The 24,858-nt window shown below is 45.5% G+C and overlaps 1 protein-coding gene across 3 annotated transcripts in view; it reads left to right on the forward strand.

The window, feature by feature from the left end:
• The window catches only part of fndc3a (fibronectin type III domain containing 3A), a 37,423-nt gene that overhangs the window by 4,964 nt on the left and 7,601 nt on the right, over positions 1 to 24,858 (forward strand). The window contains exons 1-19 of one of the 3 annotated variants that reach the window (XM_037465993.2): positions 5,049 to 5,121; positions 6,687 to 6,762; positions 15,801 to 15,877; positions 15,980 to 16,226; positions 16,355 to 16,666; positions 17,324 to 17,382; positions 18,367 to 18,533; positions 18,643 to 18,702; positions 18,783 to 18,921; positions 19,779 to 19,832; positions 19,916 to 20,040; positions 20,245 to 20,419; positions 20,631 to 20,717; positions 22,032 to 22,170; positions 22,718 to 22,786; positions 22,909 to 23,027; positions 23,992 to 24,097; positions 24,312 to 24,487; positions 24,680 to 24,793. In XM_037465993.2, coding sequence (XP_037321890.2) covers positions 5,110 to 5,121; positions 6,687 to 6,762; positions 15,801 to 15,877; positions 15,980 to 16,226; positions 16,355 to 16,666; positions 17,324 to 17,382; positions 18,367 to 18,533; positions 18,643 to 18,702; positions 18,783 to 18,921; positions 19,779 to 19,832; positions 19,916 to 20,040; positions 20,245 to 20,419; positions 20,631 to 20,717; positions 22,032 to 22,170; positions 22,718 to 22,786; positions 22,909 to 23,027; positions 23,992 to 24,097; positions 24,312 to 24,487; positions 24,680 to 24,793 — 2,313 coding nt within the window. In that variant the 5' untranslated portion in view covers positions 5,049 to 5,109. Of the gene's footprint in view, positions 1 to 5,048; positions 5,122 to 5,400; positions 5,535 to 6,686; positions 6,763 to 15,800; positions 15,878 to 15,979; positions 16,227 to 16,354; positions 16,667 to 17,323; positions 17,383 to 18,366; positions 18,534 to 18,642; positions 18,703 to 18,782; positions 18,922 to 19,778; positions 19,833 to 19,915; positions 20,041 to 20,244; positions 20,420 to 20,630; positions 20,718 to 22,031; positions 22,171 to 22,717; positions 22,787 to 22,908; positions 23,028 to 23,991; positions 24,098 to 24,311; positions 24,488 to 24,679; positions 24,794 to 24,858 lie in introns of those variants that run through there. The other 2 variants (XM_037465823.2, XM_037465910.2) reach the window with 2 other exon arrangements.

Here is a 24,858-nt window from a genome sequence, read left to right on the forward strand (position 1 = left end):
ACCTGAGATGATTCCTTTTTAGAGAGGACTTTGGCTACAGTATGATTCACTGCTTCCATCTATCCATTTAGACCCCCCCCTCCCCTCCCCTCTCCAAGTCGTTCCTGCAGCTTCATTGGTAACGGATGAATCAGTCCGTTTCTGTCAATGTTTAAGCCCAGCTAATGGCTCATATACTTCGCTGTTGTCTGTGCTGATGGCGATGTATATTTTCTTCCATTTTGTGCATTACCCTTTTTAATTAGACCTTCCATTTAGTGTTTTCATGTTCTTTGTGCTTGCTTTAATTTTCTTCCGTTTTTTTTTTTTTTTTCTGTATGAGTGTGTTTGTAGCCTGAAAAAAAAGTGGTTCATTGGCAGTTGTTTTCCAAATCACAGTCCTTGGTAGGATTTTGTGTCGTGCAGTTTGCTGTGAAAACCCAGAAATCATCCAACATTTCTGAGTGTAGTTTAAAGATCAAATGAGACAAAAACCTTTTTAGGGATGGCTTATAATATAACTATGACTACATTGGTTGTGTGAGAGAACACAAAGCCTTGAGCGTGTAGTCTGCTTGTGGCTACGTGCCATGTGTGGGCTAATGTTACTGTAGGATAGCGAGACCTCACCCCCGACTCAGCCGCCTTTAGTGCTGGCCTTCTACGCTGTAGCCAGACACAGAAGACAGGGCCTTGGACATGTGGCCCTCACAAGTTGCCCGAGGACGCGAGATGTTGTGACAAAAGAAAGAAGAAAAAAAACAACCTTGCAGCTCGTCTCGTGGTCCGCCACCGACTCATCTGCGAGGATGGGGGTGGGCCAACTTTTGTGAGGAGGTGGACAGTGCGTGACTCAGTGGGTAGGACACTTTCCTCCACACCAACGAGACCAACCATTCCGGTATTACCGCACTAATAGTGAGAACGGAACCCCTGCTGCTTATTTCATGAGGCAAATTCAATCAATACCAATCTGATAGGCACTCGGTAACTGTTCATGTACAGGCACTGCATTGATCAACAGGCACTAAGCAAACTCTAGTACAATCCATCCAATGTCAACACATATGTTTAATACTGTGGAACATGGTCCCTTACATATGAATCAGGCATAACATGGATCCAGCCAAAGGTTTTGTTGGCTTAAGATCGTGTTTTGTTTACTATAATAAATCATACAAAGTGACAAAATAAATAAATAGGTGGGTTCAAGTGATTTAATTTTAGATTAAGAAATTTGTTCACATGATTTTTTTTCAGTTCCTTCCTTTATTTTGCAATAAACCATTTTGTATTTTTCAATTAGACTTTTAAAAATGTAAAACATACAGGCCTTTTAATTAAAAATAGCCAAACTTATGTCAAGGACAACTTTGACATGGGTTTAAAGCAGCGTAGCTGTGGTGAGTGCTTCTTCTGGAAGGATTACACTTTTTAAAGCTTTTCACAAGTCTGGTCTTTGTTCCTTAGGAGCCAGATGGAAGGCTCTCCCGAGGACAAGGAAACCACAGGACTGCATGCTGGGAGTTTGCAGAAATTCAATTGAGATTTTTGAGAGTGAAAAAGCCAGACGATAATGTGGTCTGATTTAACAGAAGTGATGAGTTGGGTTGTAGTGGAGATCATGATTGTAAAAGCTTGTCACCTATCTGAAACCAGCTCCACTCTGAAGCTTAGTGGCAGCAGCATCCTACTGGAGATTCTTCTTTTTAAAGCAGTAGCCTCCTTACTTCTAGGAAAATGATCCGAACTACGCAGCCAGATCAATGATGCGTGTGTGGCTTCACATATTGACTCGTCGTAGCTCTAATTTGAAATGAGTTCAACGGCGGTGTGTCAAATTTCCAAAAAAGCAGAGACTCTACAAAGCACCGCAAACCCAACTAATGAGGACGTAAGTGTCTATAAAAACTTCTATAATTAATGCAAAGTGGAAAAAATAAATGGTATGTCATTCTTGTTTTCTTAGTACAGGGCGTCACTCAGATATGACTTATGTATTACCCAACATTAATATTCACTTATGTTAAACCCTAATTCAGGGATTCATATCCAATGTTTGTCCAGGGACATTGTAAGGGCCTCACAAAAAAATATATCAATGAATCCTTTTGTCCTAATTTGTCTATTTTCATTTCTACTTTTAAACAAAATTTGTTATTTTTTTGGCCAATATCAGTGTTATCATATGTAAAATCCACAGTGATAACTACTAAATACTTGGATCTCATCCTAGGAAGCGGTTCGCTGAAGTCTGTGATTACGTCTCAGATTGCGGTCCTCTCGCTTCTGATCCGCCTGCGCTCACTTACAGAGGCCAGGCTGTGGCTGAAAAGTATGTGATGCACTGCTACAAATATTCTACGTAATTCTGAGAATTCTGTTCCACAAATACGTGGACACAAATGGGCTCCCCGGAGGTGGTGCTTAAGTAAATAATAATGTGCAACGTGCTGGATGGGAAGCTTTGGTGGCCAACATCACTGTCCTTAGTCATCATTAGTCAGTAGTGGTTGATGACATGGTTAAATAGTATAAATAATAATACACACAATAAATATAGAACAAATGGTTGGAAACATGGTGTGCGTTTGATAACTTCTCGGGTAAATATGGAAAACCACCTTGACCATGCTTAAAATATTCTGCTTTTATTTGCGCGTCCCATTTGGCAACTGTTTCCTGTTCGGCCAGCTGCTAGTTCACATCATCGCACGGTAAACAATTAAGAGGAACAAATAGTGCGAAACCCAAGCTCTGAGTCACCAACGTCTGAGAAACGTCAGAGCTAACAGCCGTGAAAGCACAGAGCGAGCCTTTTCTCTTGGGTAATAAAACACAGCGTTGGCCGACACAATTGATCCACGCTCTTATTGCATGGGGCTTCACCCATGCAGTCTTTACAATGGTGGCAACAAGATATTTTTCATGAGGGACATTCTGTTCTGTGAGTTTGGGGCAGAGTATTTTTTTTTTTTTTGCCTTTTTAATGTTTCTTTCATCCAACGCTCCCTTTGGTGAATGTGAGTAAGAAAGCATTTTACATCACAGTGCTTATTCATGAGTGCAATAAAGTAAACCTTTGCAGTATCCAGGCACCTTTTTCGGAGTCCGTACACTTCCAAATGAAGTCCTTGTACGCATTGTGATGGCAGCCATGCGATCAGGGCCACAGTCGTCGTGTATTTGACAGCAGTGCTGTAAATTCAGCCTTTGTAAGTTCATTACAGGCGTCATAAAACTGTTCCGATCGTAGATAGGCTCAGCTAGAAAGGAAAACAATAGCAAATAGAGATCCCTGGTCACGGTCTTTTTTTTTTTTATTTTTTTTTTTGCGAACCAATACTTTTTTTTTTTTGATGATCCATATTGGCTGGTACAGTTCCCTTTGTTTGATTATATCGCTGATCTAGGCTCCAGACGATATGTTTTGCCACATCCAACAAAACTCCTTTCCATGCAGCGACTGTCAAATCTGATGCATTTGACTAACATTTATCATTCTCTAGCAGAAGAACAGAAAAGCTGCATGAATTGTGTTTTCAGTTCATTTCAACATGTATTTTAGATACAAAAAAAACTTAAATGAGCCTAAAGTGGGCATGATTATCACAGAGAAATGAATCCTTCTTTCATCCGATTCTCAGCATCTTTTCCATAACTGCTCCGATCAGCTCAATGCAAAGTCCAGCCTGTTATTACTGTGTTTTTTGGGCACTCTTTGCCTTCCAAAATTCCTCTTGACTTTATATTTCACTGAATCCTTAATAATTATACTAATCATTGCTGCTAGTGGCAATATCAATTTCAGTCCCTAAATCCCAGCCCTTTGTTTCTTCTGTCTTTACACTGAGTAAAAAGGAGCGTAGCGATTCATCTTGTGGAGGATGTGCCATAGGTGGACCCCTTGCGCAGCACCATCAGTGACGCAGAGAATCTTACTTGGCACACGCTGATCAAGGGACCGGCGCTGTCTCTTTAATGCCTGATCCTTTTCAGAATGAAATGAGTACAGATATTACAGAAGCACTGAATACCTGAGAGCTCTCGTTTGTTGTGTCGCCGTAGAAATCGCGTCGGCGGGCTGCTTTTTGATCTCTGAAGACAGTGGAGACCTCGAGGGTGCGATTGTCACTGAACGCAGGAGTTTTGAAATTGAACTCCCACCACCTCGTCTCCTCCCACATCGATTGGTGTATTAGGAGAGGGTGCATGGCGTGGTACTGAGAGAAATAGAGAGAGGGAGAGAAGCGGGGGGAGGGAGAGGGACTGTAGCCTAGTCGTAAATGTCAGCCTCAGAGGCTGCGTGGGTCGCGCTGCTGCCTCACGCCATTGTTGTTGTTGTTGTGAAAAAAGGCAGAACAAAGGAGTAACCCTTGCCCTCACCGCCCCCTCCCCCGCCATGGAACTCCTATACCTTTACCGGCTGAGCTGAGTGATGATCACGCCCTGATGGAATGCTATTTAAATGAAGCACATTAAGGAGCGCGGCGGGCGTTAGCGGGAGCTGCCTCACAGTCCGTGACAGAGACGAAACAAGGGAGCTGATAAGCAAACTGAGGCATCATCCCTCTCACGGCTCCTTTTTGTTTCCCCCCCCCCCCCAGAGTGGACACTGCCGATTAAGGTTTCAATCCCTTCTCTGAAGGTTTGGCACGGGCATCGCCGTGGCTTATTTGTTGAAGGGGGTTGCCGTGGATACTGCCGGTGGGGATGCTGCACTGGAGCCAGAGGCGAGAGTGAGCAAGCCGCCCTGCTGCTGCAGAGAGTGCCGGCGCGGAGCAGATGAGGCTGAGCCACGCTGAGCAAACACCAGATTCACGCCACACTTTCCAGGGCAGGAGACCGAGCCCCGTACGCACACATAAGCTCCCGCTGCACTCCGCCGCCTCTCGCCGGTCCCTTGCCTGGATTTTGTGCAGGAGTTCGTTGGAATTGGAGGGTGTGAAGGATCAGCCCGGCCAGCTGTGCTAGCATCGCAGGTCATGTGATCGCTGATGAGGGTTGGGTGAAGTGCCGGAGGGTCTGGCAGACCCTAGAGAATCTTTTTTTTTTTTTTTTTTTTCTTTCTCTTTTTTTTTTTAATTCTCTCTGACCGCGTGAACAGCGACGCCTGGATGAGAAAAAGCAATGCGGGCAACAGTGAGTAGCAGTCACGTCTTTTGCCCGCACCATTCCACGCAATGAATGTATCTGTTGATTTCAATGTTGCTTCACAAAGAGCGCGCCGGACGGCACACACGCATCTGACTGTGGAGTGTTTTGACTTTGATTCAATTAAACCCCCCACCCGCCCCTCCCCCTCCCACACCTGCCACCATCTACACTTGCTGCTGACGCGGTCTGTGTGGGTGTCTGTGAACATACGAGCTTCTGCGTGCGTGTGTGTGTGTGTGTGGCAGTCAAAGCTCTCTTTCCGCTCCCTGCCGAGCACATGAATGGGAGCAGTGTCGGAGATGGAGGTGCTGATGATGTCTGTGCTCGAGGAGAACCGTAGCCAAAGCCCTTTGCCAGTGGAGTGTAGATTCTATGACGGCGACTTCCACAAGAGCGAGGTAACCAGCGGCCGCACGCGGCGCCGAGGCAACGGATAAGCCCGAAATGCGTGTGTTCTTTTTGGAGTTAAGAGATTGAAGAGTTTAGTGGATCTCTGAGTGGATGGGGAAATATTTCTGTTGAAATTTTAGTTTTATTTCAGCATTCAAAAGGAGTCTGGAATGTCAAATGGTTTGAGAAGCTTGTTCCTTGGAGATGATGCTCCTGTTTTTCTGAGGCTTATTCTGAAGTCTTTTGTGATGACAGAAGCAGCGTGACTCAGTGGAGGGGAGCATTCTGTACCTGATGTCTCCAGTAGTCCTGTTGAACTCTGAATACCATGGAGATACAAGTTTAGTGTCTCTGAGGTATTCGGTTGCAGCTTTTTCAACCGAAACCATCATTTAATCTTCTAAAACCTTTTCATGATTTTTTTTATAAAAAATTGATTTTTCTCTTTGTTGCCTAAGTTATTGATACATTAAGGTCATCCACAAAATCAAGGCTTTTCAAAATGCATTTTCAATGCAAAATCCAAGCTGTTTTTTTTTTTTTTTTTTACACAGTTTGTGTATGTATTGATTGTCAGTTTGCCAGGTACTGCTGTTATTATTGGTGTCTCCCATGTAAAAACAATTTTTTTTTTAATTCAATCAATGAATGCTTTTCCCAACAGCTGAACTGATGAGCAGAGTCCTGCCCCCACTTTAGCCCGTGCAGTCACTCAGTGCTCTCGCTTAATTTCTCTTGTTGGTTTCGTTACCAATGCCTCTTTTTACTGTAAACAAACAAAACACAAAAATATCCAAATTGCCCATTGCTCTTATTCTCCATTTTGGTTCAGAATGATGCTGTGCTCATTCTGATGCTTGTACCTGCCTCTGCCAGTGATGCCCACAAAAAAGACACTACTAAAAGGCACAATGCTTTCCCCACTGTGATTTTCCGCCGAACGTATCGTCAGGGTAACAGCAGACACTGCTGCCGTTAGAGACTGTCCTTGAATGTTGCAGCTTTTATTCACGGCAGAGAATAAGTCCCTAAAACGCCAGAAGGACTTCAACCCCACCAAAAAATGTACGAAAGGGGGTTCAGTTTGGATGAACCAGCAGCTAGTTGCTGGAGAAAAAGTGTGGAAGTTAACTGGAAGGGTTTCTTGTGTTTCTCTACAGGTAATCCTGGTGCAGGTAAACCCAGGTGAGGCCTTCACTATTCGTCGAGAGGATGGTCAATTTCAGTGTATCACAGGTAAGACAGCGGGTCTGTTATTATGTCTCTCAGTGCAATTTGAAATTGAAATACACAGTTGGACAGTTTGTTTTGATACAGCTAAGCCCTATCTTTACATGTAGCTTGGATGTACCAATCCGAAAAGCAGCAAGATAAATACAATCATTAAGTCAGTTTCATCCAAGTCACAGCATCACAATGTACACCGGCTCGCTGCGTTTTAATGTCCCAGTTTTTGTTGTGGCTTTTGCTGCAAAGCCCTGCTGCGCCAGCACAGAGTGTCCGAGTGAGAGCAGGAGACACATTACGATGGAGTTTCAGGCCATTGTGACCGCAAGATAAATCCGTTCTCTGGTACACCATGAGCACCCAGAGCTGCTTTCAGAAGAAGTATGGTTGGATTTAAAAATGTTCAGTCCTCAGCTTTCACCTCAATGGAAAGGTGTGTCACGATAATTTGCAAATAAAGAAATATGCTAAGGTCCACCCGTGCAAAACAAAAATTTAATGAATCATTTCATTTTTGGCTTTTTGATATCAGTTTTGAAAATGAAAGAGATTTAAAGATAACATTTTACAGCTTTTTCATGAGAAACTAGAGATATTTTGCTAAGCATTTGTATTTGCTATATTAATTAAGTACATTAACATGTGATGTATAATCTCTGCTAAAGTTTGCATACCTGTAAGTGAGAGCTTAGGAGAATCTCTGCGCATGCTGATAATTATGTCGAATCGAGAGTCTCCAAAAATCATCTACAAATGAAATTGCGAAAGGCTCTTCTTTGCTAAAAGAAAATTTCATGTAGGCGCTTAAAATCATACTGACAACTTATAAACGGCATATAAATATAATCTAATTTAACAGAGCTAGGTTTAGGCTTTAACCTCTTTTATTTCCAGCAATCCCCTTTGCCGGATTCATCCATCTTTCTTCAGTGAGTGCAGTGGAGGGGGTATTTACCAGGATGCATTGACGTATTTACCAGGATGCATTGACGTATTTTTACAGGAATGTTGACAGGATGACAGTCGTGTCTCACAGCTCCCAGGCTGCTCAATAACACAATTACATTTTAGGATTCCAGCAGGTAATAGTGTAGCTTGACAGAATCTGGTATTTGAGTGCAGTAATATGGTTTTGTCAAGGTGAGATGTTTTCCAGGAGACACAGAGCGAATGAAGCTTGATCACATGCATTACAATTTTTGGTATGCATGTTGTAACTGAGCAACAATGCAACAAAATGATCTATCATGTAACATTAGCAGCCCCTTGGTTTTAATGTACTGTACTTTCAATTACAACACTTCCTGTAGTACAGAATGTGTCACTCCTGTTTTTTTTAGTTCCCAGACTGATACTCTTGAGCCCCCCTCCCCCCCACTCCTGAAAAAACAACAACATAGTTATTTATCCCTCATCAGCTCTGCTAACTAAATATAATCTGGCATTTGGCTCGCCGTGGTTAATTTGACAGATGGTAAAATCAGCTTTGCGCTGCTATACTATCATAATGAATAATATGCATATGCTATGATTACAGTGTGCCGGCAGAGGTGTTCGGGCTGGAAGATTTGCCACACATTGTTATTCATCCTCATGGCAGTCATTTCCTTCTCCTCAATTGTTTGATCGCGCTGTCTTTGTGACAGCAACAATGAAGTCTGGCTCCAACACGTCGCTGACATTGTGAGCGGAAGACAGCTGGAATAGTAGGAGGAAGACCGACGGGTCATAATTGTCAATAATTATGATAAAATGTAGTCGCCCGGAAAAAAGGGAGATCCGAAAATGATTTATATTTGTTGTACTCCGTGGACGTCCCTCCGCTGTATTGACATTTCTGTAAGATCACTGCCACCCTTGTTCTCTGTTAAATGTTCACTTTGATTTGATAACAAACGATGGGGGGGCGTCAGCATAGTGGAGGCTTGAGTAAATAATTATTGCTATCTTTTGTGACTGCAGTGGGCCGGCGCTCGGCATATCTGGATTAATGGAATGGCCCATGCATAGACCTCTGCTTATTGTCCGTAGCCTTTGACTATGCCTTGTGACGTGTAATAGGCCTCAAGCATCCAGGTTTGCATGCCAAAGGAGCTAAAGCAGTGATATGAACCCATCGTACAGTTTCCCAAAGCGGGGGCTCTTCTCCCGTCCAACCGAGCTCCCACACCGCCCCGCCCCGTTATGAGCAGAGTAACCCCCCCAACCCCCCCCCCCCCCCCCCCCCACACTAATGGGGAGCAAGCATATATAGTCTCCATCAGAGGAGAAACAAAGGGAGAGAGGTGCCACATAGATCAGTGTGACTGCTAGTAACTGGCCTGTCACAGGGTGCACTCATCTCTCTGTGACGTGAATAGAAGGATGACTCACCGCTTGCGGTGTGTGTGTGTGTGTGTGTGTGTGTGTGTGTGTGTGTGTGTGTGTGTGTGTGTGTGTGTGTGTGTGTGTGTGTGTGTGTGTGTGTGTGTGTGTGTGTGTGTGTGTGTGTGTGTGTGTGTGTGTGTGTGTGTGTTTGCAAGAACAGATTACCCTTGTTCACCCAAGTGTCTGTTGTGCATATGCATGCTTCCACCTTTTACCCTATTGCGTGCCAACAGGGACAGCGTCACACAGTTGCAAAGCCAGGAGAATGTGGTTTACACACATTTTTCCAGAATTCGCTCCATCCCACACCGATTGATGTATTCAATAATGTATTTCTAGCAGCTAGATGTGTAATTGCTTCGTGTTAACGCATGACGGCCTGCTCAATACAAACAGTCAATCTCATAACATGCATTGCATCCAAGCCATTTTGCCGTCTTCATGTGTGCCTCAAAGGAGGGAGGAGGAGGGGGGGGTGTAATTAGCGCAGGTCTGAGGGCTGTATCACTGGCACCCAGCAATAGACCACCCGATAAGCTCGTTGACTGATGAACCAAGTCCGCATCGGGACCACCGGGTTGATTAGATCCACCTCTTTATCTGACTTGGCCTCCCGGTGATTCAGTCTCCGGTTGATGGCCGAAAGCACCGCCTAGTTCCACTCGACTTATCAAGCCCGATAAAGACCTGCCTTTTCCCACAGAAGCCGAGGCGGTCACTCCGGCATCTGGTCGGGGGGCTGAAGAGTGCGGGTGTGTCTGTCCGTTCAGTGCGAGCTGGCGTACACACGCCTGGCTCGGTTTGTAGCCATTTTCGACCTGTGTCCGCGTGCCTTTTCCTTCTGCCGGCTACCAGTTGGTCAGTCAGTCCATCTGCCTGCTCGTCCCTTATCTCTGATGCCCGAGCTGTGGAACGCCTCACCTCCTGATGGTGCTGGTCTGTTTATTTTTTAACGCAGGGTGTTGAGCCTGTCGTGTCCCCTCTGCCTGAAATTGAGCAGCCCGGGTGTGCACTGTTGAACGTTTGACACTGCGTGGCGACAGGCTGAGGCTGTATCCATTGTGTCAATACACTAGTGGCATGTGTCTGGAACAAATTTCAGATAGTTCTACAAGGACATGATCCAAAATGTTTCTGTTCTGTACAAGCTTCAAACATGGCCTCTATACAGAAAGTAGATTGGATTTTCAAATGACACAACAGATGAAGATGACATTTTCATCCTACCAAAAGGTTACGATCGTCTTTAATGAACTGAGAACAAACAGTGAAAAGATAAAGCTTGGAATAACACGGACAACTCCCAGAGTGGACAACGTCGTTGTGAGGATTATAATTTATTGAATTAATTGGCATTGAAGAAGACTTGAAACTAGTGATTGAGACCATAAACCTGTGTTTTTTCAACAATGTTTACTGGGGTAGTAAACCAAGTGACCAACCAAGGCATTCTCTTAAGGACTTCTTTCTAGATGTTTTTTGCTACCGGAGGAGTCTCTCCCTATTGGCCAGTAGGAAGAATGCAAGTATAAGGTACTTCCATCACATATCTGTCCCAAGTTAGATTTTTTTTCTAAATTTCCCCTCCTGTGTCCTGGTTATGATGAGAAAGAAGTAGATTGTAGTTGTCACATAGGGGCAGGGGATGCACAGTCTCTAGAACAACATTTGTAATATTATAGAGGGTTGTGCACACTGCCTCAAGCAGTTAGGGAAAAAAACACATTCACACCCAGCTTACTTTCTCACGTCGACACAGGTGGCCAATCACAAAGCGAGATGGCTGTGGATGTTGGATCGGAGGTTCCAGAAATGGTCAGACAAAACCCAATTTAATCCCAACGCAAGAGAATTCTCAGGAGGAAAAAAAATCATCCGTCATCATCATCCCATGACGTGGGTGAAGTAAATGCACATTGTATGAAACTGCATGGGTCATGTCCATCATGACCGAAGCTCATGTGTATTGTTGTAGGTGGGGTGCATGTCTCCCAGAACCCTGTTAACCAAGCACGGGGTTCATACTATTGGAGCGCAAACATCAGACACATTAGCTGCATTAGCACAGTATTTTTATTCCAAACAGCTCCCTCCCCCAACCCCCCCACCCCCCTACACCTCACTCTGACACGCGTACACAAACGTGCGTAGGGACGTGCACACAGACCAGGTTCATTCACTGCTTCTGCAGTGAGTGGAATGACTGAGCTTGTGACTCATTCTCCCATTGCTGCGTCGATACGAAGGGGGAGGGACAAAAGGTAAAGAGGATATGTGATATGGGCGTTTGATCAAAATAATATAATAAACATATTTTTTGTATCCAGTTAATAAAGGGCGGGATGTCCGGAGGAACATGGCGATTCCTCTGTTCACTCGGCTGTGTTTGTTGAATTATCCACGTCACTGGGTTTGTGAGGTCGGCTTCTCGTTACAGGAGGAGACGGTGGTTTTAGAGTGGAATCTTCATATCCTGAAAGGAGCAAAATAATTCATTATTTAACAAAGAATCCGGCCCCTGTGGTCATGGCAATCCTATCGCTCTGGGTTGGTCTGGCTGAGAGCAGCAGCATTTTTTCTATAACAAGCGCAACCATGAAGGTTACTGATCCCCCTCCCTTCCTGTTAACAACGTCATTCATGCCGGTCACAGCCCTGCCGATGTCTTAAAATATCAGCAATTCCCCAAAAGTTTGACAATACCTAAAGAAATATGGCTATTCTTATTTGTTTGTGCCATTGTTTGCTGTACAGCTTCCTCCCTCAGGCGGAGGTTTACACACAGATTAACACAGAATGCCCCATCTTCTTTTTCCACTTCCATTGTGTGTGTGTGTGTGTGTGTGTGTGTGTGTGTGTGTGTGTGTGTGTGTGTGTGTGTGTGTGTGTGTGTGTGTGTGTGTGTGTGTGTGTGTGTGTGTGTGTGTGTGTGTGTGTGTGTGTGTGTGTGTGTGTGTGTGTGTGTGTGTGGTTTGACGCTAAAGGGCATGTTGTGAAGGAATAGCTTAGTAATCTGCTGATAAGATGTTAGTTATTGCAAATTACTGTTCGCTTAGTTGATGGAAGATCTCTCCTTCTTGCGAGCGGGGCGGGGGCCACGCCGTGCAAAAAGGAGAACTCTTGGCCACGTTGTCGTCACGAAGAATGAAGGAAGGCTGGGGCGTAATTAATACTTTTTTGTTTTACCAACGGTTCTCTACTTAGCCCGTTTCCCATGCCTAGCTGTAATGATTAACCTCTGTCCCTTAGTCAGCTCGTCTTCCCTTCCGTGTCCTCTCTCTCCTCTTTATTTGTGGATGGAGACAATTTATTAGCTCTAATTAATAATTGAGCTCGCTCCATCTTTATAGGCTTACAGTTCATCATGTTGCCATTGAGAGCTTACTGAGAGCTCCCATGCGAAACGCTCTGTCCCTCGGACTGTCTCGCTCATGTCCTTTTCGTCTGCGTGCCCTCCTCGATTTTCAGCTTGTCGCCTTACTCTTCTTTTTAATTCACTGTGTCTAATTGAGGGTTCGTTAGCACACCCGATTAAAGTCGGCGGTTTGCTTGGATGGCCGCCCTCGTCTTGGAGCCAGTCTGCTGCCGAACGCCTCAGAAAGTCCTGGTTGAGTTTGTTTGTCATTACGCTGCGTTCACACCAAAAGCGAAGCAAATTATTTGGGCGAGTGGATTCCAAACTCGATACACAGACGCAAAAGGGCGGCGCGAAAGACGCAAAAAAGCGGAAAATTTCCCCGATGCTGTCTTGCGAACGCCAATCAGCGTTGACAGTGTGAGGCGGCGCGACTGAAGTGAATATATTGCCTTTTCGCCAAAGTTGAAATACTTCAACTTGGCTAAAAATTCGCTCAACGCTGTCTTGCGAAAGCCAGTCAGTGTTGACATGCTCAGCGGCGTCCTGCTGCCATGGCTTGAATATGCTGCCACTCACCGGAGACAAATAGACAGGCGCTCCGCAGCTGAGATGGAACGCCCGTAAGTTAGTTGGTGTCTGATGTTTGTATAATTTCCACAACAAGTACAGAGCAGAAATAGTTTTGTTTTTATTCCATGGTGGATAGCGGAAATGATAACTGTCTTTACGGAGACAAGCCATGGAAATAAGCAACACCCCCTTTCCGGCGCCAATGAAGGAGACGCAAATGAACAAATGGCAACAAATTCTCGCGAGTAAAGTGTTTCAAACCCACACCCCCGTGGGGCGTAGAGGTTAAGGCGGTTTATGTGTTGACAGTGTGAGGGTGGTGTTCCTGAAGTGTTGCCTGGCCTCTGTTTACACTGCCAGAACGGGCAGCTTGTTTGTGCCTATTCTTGGCTCGGTTTCAGCCTGCCGTTTTGTGGAGGAGGGCTGATGTTTTTCCCGTGGCCGATTCCACTGGAAGGCTGGCCCTCCACGGCCACGTCAGCACAACCACCGCTCCGGTTGACTCAGTGGGGGGAGGGGGGGGAACGAGGACGTGGCCTTTTCTATCTGAAGTCTGTCAGCACTCGTGCGTCAGACTGATGTAAAAGAGTGGGTGTTTCTCTCTCTCTCTGTGTGTGTGTGTGTGTGTGTGACCCTCCCTGATCCCACCTCCCTCCCCCTAAGCTTTCTGCGTGTCCTCCCCTCCCTTCGCTCTCCTAGTCGGCACACATGTAGTGTCTCAATCTGAACGGACAAAACAAGGCCGGAGTTGAGTGAACACTGCACACTCAAGCCCCCACTCAAATGATGTGAATCTGAAATCAATGTGGTCTGAGCCAGTGTGCCTTCATTTAGGCCGAGCGTGTGCCTACATTGTCCTTGATTGCCCCCCCCCCCCCATTCCCCCTCCCATCAGTCTGCTGGTTCAATGTACTGAGACGGGCTCCACAGCCGGTTTGATAGCAGTATAAGAGGCCAACCTGCTGTCTGTCCTTCCCAATTACGTTTATAATAACAAATGTTGTATATGTACATGTTAGAAGTTAAGTGTAGGGTTATAATCCTACAAACTGTTTTGCCTTGCACACTATTAATCCTTATTGAGCCTTGAGTGCAGCCGTTAACTCTGCACCCTGCACCTGTGTGCAGGTGTCATCTCAGTTGTCAGTTTATTAAGGACACTTTGATCAAACTAACCCAACTAGTCCGCAGTAAAACTGATCTGTAGGAGGGGGAAGCTGCTGAACCGTTCTACTGAGAGAGGTGTTCCTTGGACAAAATAACGCGTTGCAAACCAATGTCCACCTTCAACCTTTTATTTCGGACAAATAAAAAAAGAAATCTGGATCCGACCGTAGGATCCGTAAATGTACTTTTTCCAACATTTACTAGTGGTTACTGTCCCCCCGAGAGCCTGGAGCACTGGGGGAGAGGGGGGGGGGGGGGGATTTGGGACGAGCCGTTAAGTAATGGGACGTTTCCAATGTACCATTACAAAAGCATCCTCTGAAATCGTGGGCCCATCGTGGTTGCTTGTTTAGGAGTAAGTGCCATCTCTCTGCTTACGCCGGCTTTAAAATATGAAGATGGTCTCTTCCTCGGGCAGGCTGCTGGGAGGTTGGTATGTTTGGGGATCTTTTTGCTCGCCTGCATGATATCTGGCGTTGGGACCCCCGACGTTTACGCCGCGGGTTTGTAAGAAGAGCAGTGTGCAAAGTTAGCAGCGAGGTCCTTCTCGCTTTCCCTCTCCCGGGCTTTCTGCTGAGCTGTCACTTCTCTGAGCTAAGCTGCTGCACTGGCCCCTACAACAGACCCATGCAGGGAACTTTGTTGTTTCTCAGCACTTTTATATAGTGGCCTCTTTCCTTTTGCCAATATTAAAAAAAGAAAATGCATTTCTTTGCTATTTTTCAAAGAGTAATCATTGAAAATACAGCTGGTTGAGTAGAGTGATTTGACAGGTATTGTTTCCCCAGAGAGGCAGTGTTTGAGGTTTGAGTTTTGCTGCCACGTGTTAAAGGTTGCAAGATGGGAGGAGTTATGATGGTTGTCCAGAGCTACGGAAATGTTCAATTTCAGTTTGTTATCTGCATAAAAGGTTCAAGGCAGTTGGAAGAATCTAAAAAGGCTTGGATGGGTGATCAATTTTGGATGTATTGATATGTTCAGAATTAACAGTTCTGGTTTGTGCTTCAAAAGCTGTTTTATTTTTCTGAAACATGAGTAGCTCGACTGCTGTGTTCAGCCACATTTAAAAGTTCAAATGTTTGTGTGAGTTTAAATGCAGCTTTGTGTGTGTATGTTAGGGAAGCATGATGATCTATGCAAGTCATCGCTGTCAGCGATAAAAGGGCCTTTTAAATAGAATGTTGGCATCAGTGAAATTGTTCACATATGACAGAGGCTGATTTGTTTAACAGCAAGACAAGGATCACATACGATAGTTATCTTATGGTCAGTGATCTTGGGGGGGGTGTCAGCCAGATAACAGTAAACATGAGGATATTTTAATTTCAATACAAGACAGATGTTCTGTTCTCTCCATTATAATAAAAAATAAATGTGGTTAAAGGTTTTGCCATTAATGAGCTGGAAATATTGGATGACAGCAGAAAAACAATATGAAGCATCCCCATTTGTTCTGAACACATGTTGGTTCGGCCCTGACTAGATTTCGCTCAGACCGTGGCCGCACGCTGCTACTCTGACCAACCGGAGATGAAACAGCTGTGTGTCCTCCGGGAAAGGGTTTCATCTCCTTCCTTCTTCACAGGTCCTGCTCAGGTTCCCATGATGTCCCCAAATGGTTCAGTGCCTCCAATCTATGTGCCTCCTGGATACGTTTCACAGGTATTTATTCCGTACTATTTCCAGTGGAAGACTGCTCATTGGCATCTGCCCCAACAGCGCGGCACTGATAGCTGCTATCTTCTGCCCGCGTTTCCTTTTCAGATCATAGAAGAGAACGGAGTGCGGCGGGTTCTAGTTTTACCTCAGCAACCAGAGTTCCACCCGGGGGGCCACTCCCCTCTCCATCACCCTCCACCTCCGCCCCATGCCCACCTGCCTGCCTTCATCCCACACCCTGCCATGATGCCCCCGCCACCCCACCTGTACACAGGCATGGCGGGCGGCGTGGGCGACATGAGCTCTCAGTACATCTCCCAGTACCACCCAGCTCATATCTACTCAGAGCAGGGTGAGTCGGCGCCAGCAGTGTATTGTTATGTTAAGACTTAACTTATTTGTCCCCAGCACATGATTTGCACAGTGGAGTTTGTCAAACAACGCCCGGGTCTTGTCTTTTCGCTCCCTCGGTCTCTACAGATTCTCACCCCCAACACGGACGCCCGCCGTATGCTCACAGAGACGACAGAACTAGCAAGACCTATGAGCGTCTGCAGAAGAAACTGAAGGACCGTCATGGTGGTGGTGGTGGTGGAGGGGGAGGGGGAGGAGTGGGGCAGGAGAAGGACAGCACCCCCCCTTCACCACAGAAGACCTGCGGCAGCCCTCCGACGGTGGACATTCACAACGGCGTCGCGGGGATAGGGCTGGAGGCGGAGCCGGGGCAGCTCAACGCCGCAGTGGCCGGCTCCTGCAAGCAGACAGCCAGGGGCAGAAACGGAGAGTCAGGAGGTAAGGCTGTCGGATAGAAGAGGTGGGCCGAGGTTCACAGTCGGGCTGACCCAAAGCATTCACTGCGTTTTCCGCATGTCGGGAGTGAGTTGCGCTGAGAGTGGAGCCTCATTAGCCGCTGCAGCTGGTGGCGGTGGGGAATTAGCAACACGGCCAATGTTGTTCTTGATTACATGAACTCTGCTCATTAATCATGAGTTTAACACAGCTTTTAACAAAGGAGGGAAATGGTTCCACCTTATGACCTCGTGAAGGTTGGAAGAAATGTAGGAGCAGGAGCAATCTAGGAAAAAATGGGAATGTTGAAAATCATGGTGTTACTTTTGATTGTCTATTGCTTTCTACTAAAGATTGGTATACAAATGTACGAGCTAGTTGTCTGTAGGATGCACTAGAACTGTGAAAGCAACCCTACTGAGTCTAGTGAGATTACTGTCGTTAACAAATAGGAAATGTTAAAAAGCAAAATGTGTATATATAAGATTCAGCAGGAGACATTTTAGGCATAGATTAATTCAGATCAAAACTTATTGTTATTTTTCCGATTCTTTAAATGTTTATTCTTGATTTATTCTATTTATTTTTTTAAATGATCATTTCATAAACACTGCGCTGCTTTTGTTCATCCATAATCACTTGTATTTTTTTTCTTCTCAGAGCTAGATGAGGAAGCTCGAGCCCTGCAAGCATTATTGAGTACCATCAGTACCCCAGTGGTTAGTATTCCCTCCTGCTATCTCCTTTTATTTGTTTTTCTTTATCTTAGCAATATGTTGTGGATGATGTTGTGTGTCTGTATTAGCGTTGTGTTCATGAGAATCCATAATGATGCAAATGCTTTGCGTCATTAAACTCTCTTATTAACATCCGTGATGGATTCTTGCTGACATCTTGCTAATGGAGTCAGACCGGCTGAATAAGATCTATGTGGGAATTTCTGGTCCTGCATGTGCCGAACCACTATGCTAGTGTCTTTATTTTCTTCACAATCTTATTGTTTGAACAAACCCACAGTATAATGATGCAGGGAAGCAGTGAGGAGGAATAAAGACAAATCAAAGAGGGGCATAGCGATTTTAACAGCAGCTGATGGAATTCGTTATAACTAAAAATAAGTGATCTTTGACCTCGTATAAGATGGGTCTGAACTCTCTTCGTAAAATGAAAGATGATTGAGAAGGTTACGGGAGGAAATCCAAGAGGCTTCAGATGTCTTTTTCTTTGCTGCCACACTGCTTCTTCAAAGGGCTGAAAATCACACCGTGGGAAGTGAGGGAGTAAGGTGGGCCGGGAGACGGCGGAACAGACTTGACCTAATTGACTCCTTCCACACATGAACCCCCCCCCCCCCCTCCTTCCCCCCTGCAGTGTAGCTTAGGCTATTTTTAATCCTCCTCAGAACAGAATGAAACATGTTTGGGTTGCACAACACATCCCTGCCGAGCGATGAAAACCTTTTTCTCAAAGTGGCATCAGCTTTATTTTGATCTCTTTCTCACTGCTAAGGATTGGGATTTTTGTGTTGGAAATTTAACAAAAATACCGTTTTCTTAGAAGCCTGGTACAGGACTGATGACACACATGACCCTCTTTTGGAATGGGGTTCAAGTTTAGAAAAGTGACAAAAGCTCTCTCTCCAGGTTTTGGTTTATATAGACTTAATTGTGACCCTAATTCTATCCCTTACCTTCACGTGATAGGTATCGGACATTCAGGCCAGGGGAGCAGTAGTAAGCTGGGTCGCGCCCGCCAGGCCAGACAGCGAGAACGTCACTGAGGAGGACGGCCGCGGCCCCCCTGAGCCCCTCAGCTACGAGGTCTCCATCTCACTTACCGGCAAAGATGGGAAGTACACAAACGTGTTCTGGTGAGTGCAAGCAGCAAAATACTTTTCACTACCAGCTTTTCTAACAACATTTCTCATAGAAACATTTTGAAACAATCCTGAAGGATGTTTTTTACTGTTTTTGATGCAGCGGGGAAGAACTAAGTGCTACCTTAGAAGACCTTCGACCAGCAACAGATTACCATGTCAGGTTGGTTTAAGCTCCCAGCGGCTTCTGTTGGAACTACTGTGCTCTAACACGCTCTGACCGCTTTGCTCGCCTTTCCTCAGGGTACAGGCCGTGTGTAGTTGTTTACGGGGAAGTGCATCGGAGGCTGTGAGCTTCACCACTTCATGCTGTGAGCCGGATCTTCCCAACGCACCCAAGAAGGCCAGCGGGACCAAGAACACGCTGGTACTCCAGTGGAAGGTAATCCCACATACGCCAAAAATTTAAGGGGCCGTCCTTTCATTATTGGCAAAGGTATGGACCGAAAGCCAGCTACAGATTAACTAAACATGACTATGGTGTATTGTGTGCACAGTCATAATACAATAAAAGGTTGCTGATTGGTAGTGAAAGTGCTTTTTCATATCGCTCTGTGTGAGATACCTGACATTACATTACATGTCATTTAGCTGACTCTTTTGTCCAAAGCGACTCTGCATTGCATTATAACCCATGCGTTACATTTTGCCTGGGGAGCAATTAGGGGTTGGGTGTCTTCCTATTGACATATTGACATGGCACATGGGGCAGCTGGGATTCAAACCACCAACCTTGTGGCACCCAGCGCATCACACTACCCCATGCGCCACCATCGCACATACACACACATTCACACACAGGTGGTGCAGTATTAGTCTCCCTAATCTTCCACAACCATTGCCGACTTCACATTAAGTGTCGTACTCTACCTTCTGCAGCTTGATTAAAGTCGCTCTATTGCTAGCAGTAAAAGGTAGTTGTTACACGGATCAGCTCCCAGGAGTGAGTGTCAACGTGTGAGAGTTAAGCGAGGCACTTAAAGAATAATCTTGCATGCACAGCAAACTTCACTGATTTAATTAAAACAAAGAAGAGTGAGCACACCTGGCTGAAAATTGCTTCGTTGTAATTAGCGGCAGTAATGGTAAATGGCACAAGCCATCCCAAAACTTTTAGTGTGGCTCTGTTCATTTCAAGTCGAAGAAATAACTGGCGGGTTTTTAGCATGTTAGTGGTTGCATTTTATGAATGTATCTGGTTGAGATATAATTTTCACTGAATGCATTGTTCATCTTCAGGCTCCATGCGACAACGGCTCCAAAATCCAAAACTACATTCTGGAATGGGACGAGGTAATACAAATATATTTTCAATTTTTCATGAAAGAATGTTGATTGCTGCATGCTAAGTGACTTATTATTAATGTGGTCTGAAGGGAAAAGGCACTGGGATCTATGAGCAGTGCTACGACGGACCTCAGAAGCAGTACAGAGTGACCAAGCTTTCCCCGGCTTCAAGATACTCCTTCCGCCTTGCAGCTAAAAACGACATTGGTGTAAGGTAGGTACTCGAGATTAGGCACCATCTATTTCCTGGATGGCACCCTTCTGTGTTGTCCATTTTTATGTTACCGTTTCTTCCATTCACTGTCTCCATCTGTGTGTGCATGTATGTCTCTCACTCTGTCTCTCCTGTTCCTTTCTCCCATTCTCTCCCATCTTCTGTCTTTCTCTCTCTCTCTCCCTCTCTCTCTGCCCTCCCCAGCGAGTTCAGTGAAGTGGTGGACCTGTTCACCTCATGCAGTGTGCCATTGCCACCCTTCCCTCCAGAGCTGGAGATGACGGGGGTGACCTGGCTGTGTATGAAGTGGCAGAGGCCCACTAGTTCTCCCAAGGAGGATGACATCTACTATGTTTTGGAGATGGAGGAGGAAGGCTCGGTATGTCTCTCAGGCTCTTTTTAAAGCAAGAAGAATCTGTTTGCAGCGCCTCAAGCAGTTACCTGCATAAATAATGCCTGCCAGGAAAAACACAAAAAAATGTAGCTGTTTGTCTCCTGCAGACAACTTTATTTTCAGTGCAACAATGGTTGTCTTAGAAGTGTTTGCCCACTCTGTTGTTTTCATTCTCTGCCGTTTGTCCTCGTCACAGGGATATGGCTTCCAGCCAAGCTATGATGGCGATGAGCTCTCCTGCACCGTCAGGAACCTCCACAGGAGTACAAAGTACAAGTTCAGGGTAAGGCATCCGTTTGAGCTGCAGTAGTGTGTATGTGTGGTGGGGACAAGCTTCACGCAGGAGGATGCTGAGGCCCAAAAGGGCCCTATGACTCATCCGTTTTGCAGGATTCTTCCAGCGGGGAGGGGCGGGGACAGGAGGCATTAACAGGAGATTCTGCCGCTTCTCACATGCCCGGTCCCTCTGAGAAAGCTGGTGAAGCAAAGTGTTTGTGCCCAGGTGGCTGTGTGACCTGAGTTTGTGTCTTTCTCTCCATGTCGCTGCACTTCTCACACTTCTTCATCTCTCATGGTGACGTTCTCTACCAAATGACTGCTCTCCCGGACGTTTAACTGTTGAATTACGGGTGACTTGTTTTTTTCCCCGTGATGAACAAAGACCACTGCAATAAGGACACACGATGCTCCTGATAATAAGACAATTAGTGGAACTCAATTGAATACATTTGGCGCGGCGTATAAAACTATATTTAAAACTTGCCATCTTCCCTCCTCTTGATGGAGATAGTGAGCACGAGAGAATGTTTCAATATACATTGTTTTTTATATTTTGTTTTGCTTTAGAGATGATTGGTGATTAGCAATGTTCAAAAAAAAAAAAAGAGCTTTGCTGCCTACTTGGGCATTCAGTCATGGGGATCTGTTACAGGTTGAAGGGTGTCTCGCTCATAATATTCTTCATTCTGTATTGCCTGTGTGTAGCCTCTGTGCCATAGATCTTGCTATTATAAGCAGCAACACAGAATTCTTCAACATAATACTGACAGAAAGGTATTGTGTTGCACACAGACCACCATTCCCCCGAATGACAAAAATGTTTATTAGTCACTATTGAGACTCCCTTCCTCCCTCATTTCCAATTATCCGGTTGTGCTGTGTGCGTGGAGGCATCGTGCTGTGCGCGTTTGTCTCGTCATACAGTCAATGGATGAGCTGCACTCAGTGGGCTTGAGAGAGATTTCCATATTATTGCATGCGCCGCAGATGTGCACTGAAAGACAAATGGTTGCTCTGTTTTTTGATTGCAGGGCCTATAGCGCATCGTGTCACTTTTGTTGAAGTTTTACGTCCAGATTGAAGGCGCTGAATCCGTTAGCTAATACGTTATTTGTCCGTACCCGTCATCGTCGCGGGCAGAGAGTGTTCTGCTGGCTCTCGGCGATGCCTCCATTGCACTCCTCGTAGTCTAGTCGGTGCTTTTCTTTGGAAAACGTAATGACCTTTTATTCACTGACCAGCTAAGCAAACAGTGGCCCGCACTCAACCCGAGGAATAATATGACTCCTCACTGCTTGCATTCATGCCGCTCCTCCAGGTGGCAGCATACAACTCCGAGGGGAAGAGTAACCCCAGCCAGGTGGTCGAGTTCATCACCAATCCTGACAAACCCAGCAGTCCCTGCAGGCCTGTCATCAGAGGGAAAGTCCTGCCCAACAGCTTCAAGATGGCCTGGGGTGAGTGTCTTTCCTGTCAATTATCATAACTCCTCTGTATCACATTGACAACTTTGCTGCTCTCGTGAGCTCCGTCCAACCATCGACGAACCGGAGGCTGATGACATCCCCAGTAGTCTGTACAGTCGCTGACTGACAGTTCTCCACCTTTTATTCAGTCTTCAACATTAATCCTTCCTACACCTCACTGGACAAACACACCACTCACTGCTCTACTTGGTCTCTGCTACCTGTTTTTAAAATGAAGACGAGAAAATGTCAAATTTATCTTTTTCCACCAGAGTTTTTATGAAGAAATTCCATGGCCAAGCACCTCTGTTTGCAGGTCATCTGCATTTATTAGTTAGTTTTTTAATTATGAGTTTGGGAATTTTATATAAGCTTGTTCCTCCTTTATCTCTCCAAATGTCACGGTTTGTTGATATGCTCCACCATACATCTTACTGCAAATTAATTAATTCTAGATTTACAGACATGCCATTAATGAAAAATCAGTTTGCTGAAATTGCCTGGTTGAAGAATTTGTTGTTTGTTTTTTGCAATTTAGAGCCCCCCAAGGATAATGGTGGCGCGGAAGTCACAAAGTATGTTGTGGAGCTGTCTGAAGGCTTGAGCGGTAAGTTGCAAGTGCTGATAATAGAAAATGATTACGTTAAAGGGGGGAAATAGTGTTTTGGACATTGAAATCATTAGTGGGTTTGACAAATTAACAATAACTTGCTGTGTGTGTCCGTTCAGGCTTGTCATGGGAGCTGGTGTACTCGGGGCCAGCCGGGGAGCACGTGTGTGAAGGCTTGAAGCCCGGCTGCTCTTACCAGACGCGAGTTTACTGCATGAGCGAGGGGGGGCAGAGCCCGGTGAGTCATTCAGCATCAGCACACGTGCACACGCTGACGTACACACACTGACCTGCACACGGCCTAGTGTTTTGTCACAAGGAGTCCAAGAGTTGATCCGTTACAATTTCATTTGCTTGCAGGTAGAAATAAATGTAACCGCCACAATTCACTTGCTTTTTATTGTCCAAATTTTAATCCCAGACACAGATTTGATGAGCGACGTATTTTTTCTAACTTAACTTAAAAAGGATACCTCTATTCTCACAACCGATATGTAAGCAGACGCTCTTGCTTTTATTGGCTACAGGAGTCCACATCAATGTAGCTGTACAGTTTAGCATGCAATGCTATGGTAGTCGGTCATGAATATCACCAAATCCTTCGGTTCATCTGGTACATTTTACATTGATCATTCTAGATGAGTTTTAAAAGGAAATTGTTATTCAGCCAGTGTCCGATGTTGGGAGATTAGACGATGCTTCCTGGTGTGTAAGAACAAGACAAAAGCCCACTAATCGATTACCCCCCACCCCCTCCCCCGCATGTGTCAGAGGATGTTTTCCTTAATTAGTGGAGTTAACACACTCTTCATTAATTTCTTCATCTGCTGTTCGTGCATGCATTTATTCACGATGGGGCTTGTGAAGAACCATGACTCATGGTGTCTGTTGGTGCGGCACAATGTGACATAATACTCACATGTTTGCCTTTTGTCAAAGCAAAGTCATCTCTGAAAATTGAAAAACATTTTGTTCTCTCGCCAGACAATTGGTGTAACTTCATCCACGGCTCTGCGTGCCGGTGTTATTTAAGCAGCGCATTGAAGTCCTTTTTAAACAGCGCTTTCTGGTCCGTTGTGGCCTGGATCAGTCCGATTAGCAATTTAGAGTTTTTACCAACTGTTGCGTTAGAGCGAGACACGTAAGATTAGCAAATTGTTATTGGCGCCGGGTTTAATTGCTGTGTTGTCTTCTCTTGAAAGCTGTCGGAGACCCTGCAGGTCCAGACTCCTGCGGTGCCCCCGGGGCCCTGCCAGCCCCCTCGGCTGGTGGGCAAGCCCAAAGCCAGGGAGGTGCAACTGCGCTGGGGTGAGTCATTCTTCTCCAACTCAGATCTGTGTGGGATGCATTCTAGCTACTGTGGATGCGTTTGTTTGTCGAGCAAACTACCACAAAGCAGTGGACTTTGAGGATGCAGTTTCTGTTACTTTTTGCTGTTTGCACATTTGTCCTTGTGTGTGTATACGGTTATTGTTTTTTATTTTTTATGTATATTGATTTTGTAAGCACACACATTTCCCAGGTCCCCCGAATGTAGACGGAGGCAGCCTGGTGTCCTGCTACAGCGTAGAAGTGAGTGGGCCGCAGTCTGAGGAGAGCAGGGAGGTTCACCAGGGTCCAGAGCTGGACTGCTCCGTGGGAGGATTGATGCCCGGCAAAACCTACAGCTTCCGGCTCAAAGCAGCGAACAAGGCCGGGGTGAGAAACACCGTAATCCCTGATTCATCAATAACAGAATGTTTTTTTTTTCTTTCGACCCTATCTCACTAATTGTGATCTAAAAGCTTGACTGTGGTACGGTTTCATTGAATGGAATGAGAAGCTGTGTCCAAACTTTTCACTGGTACTGTATATATTTTCAATGTATTAAATTGTTTTTTGCGTGCATAGTTTGGACCGCTATCGGAGCGCTGTGAGGTTACAACCGCCCCCGGGGCCCCTGAGCAGTGCAAGGCTCCTTCCACCACATGCAAATCCCCCAGTTGTGTTATTGTGAGCTGGGAGGTAAGACAACTCCACTTCCATTCCCCTGCGGCTCATACACAAATTATAATTACTCATGCATCCTT

Source organism: Pungitius pungitius, chromosome 3 (genome assembly GCF_949316345.1).
Source record: "Pungitius pungitius chromosome 3, fPunPun2.1, whole genome shotgun sequence".
Lineage (NCBI taxonomy): Eukaryota > Metazoa > Chordata > Actinopteri > Perciformes > Gasterosteidae > Pungitius > Pungitius pungitius.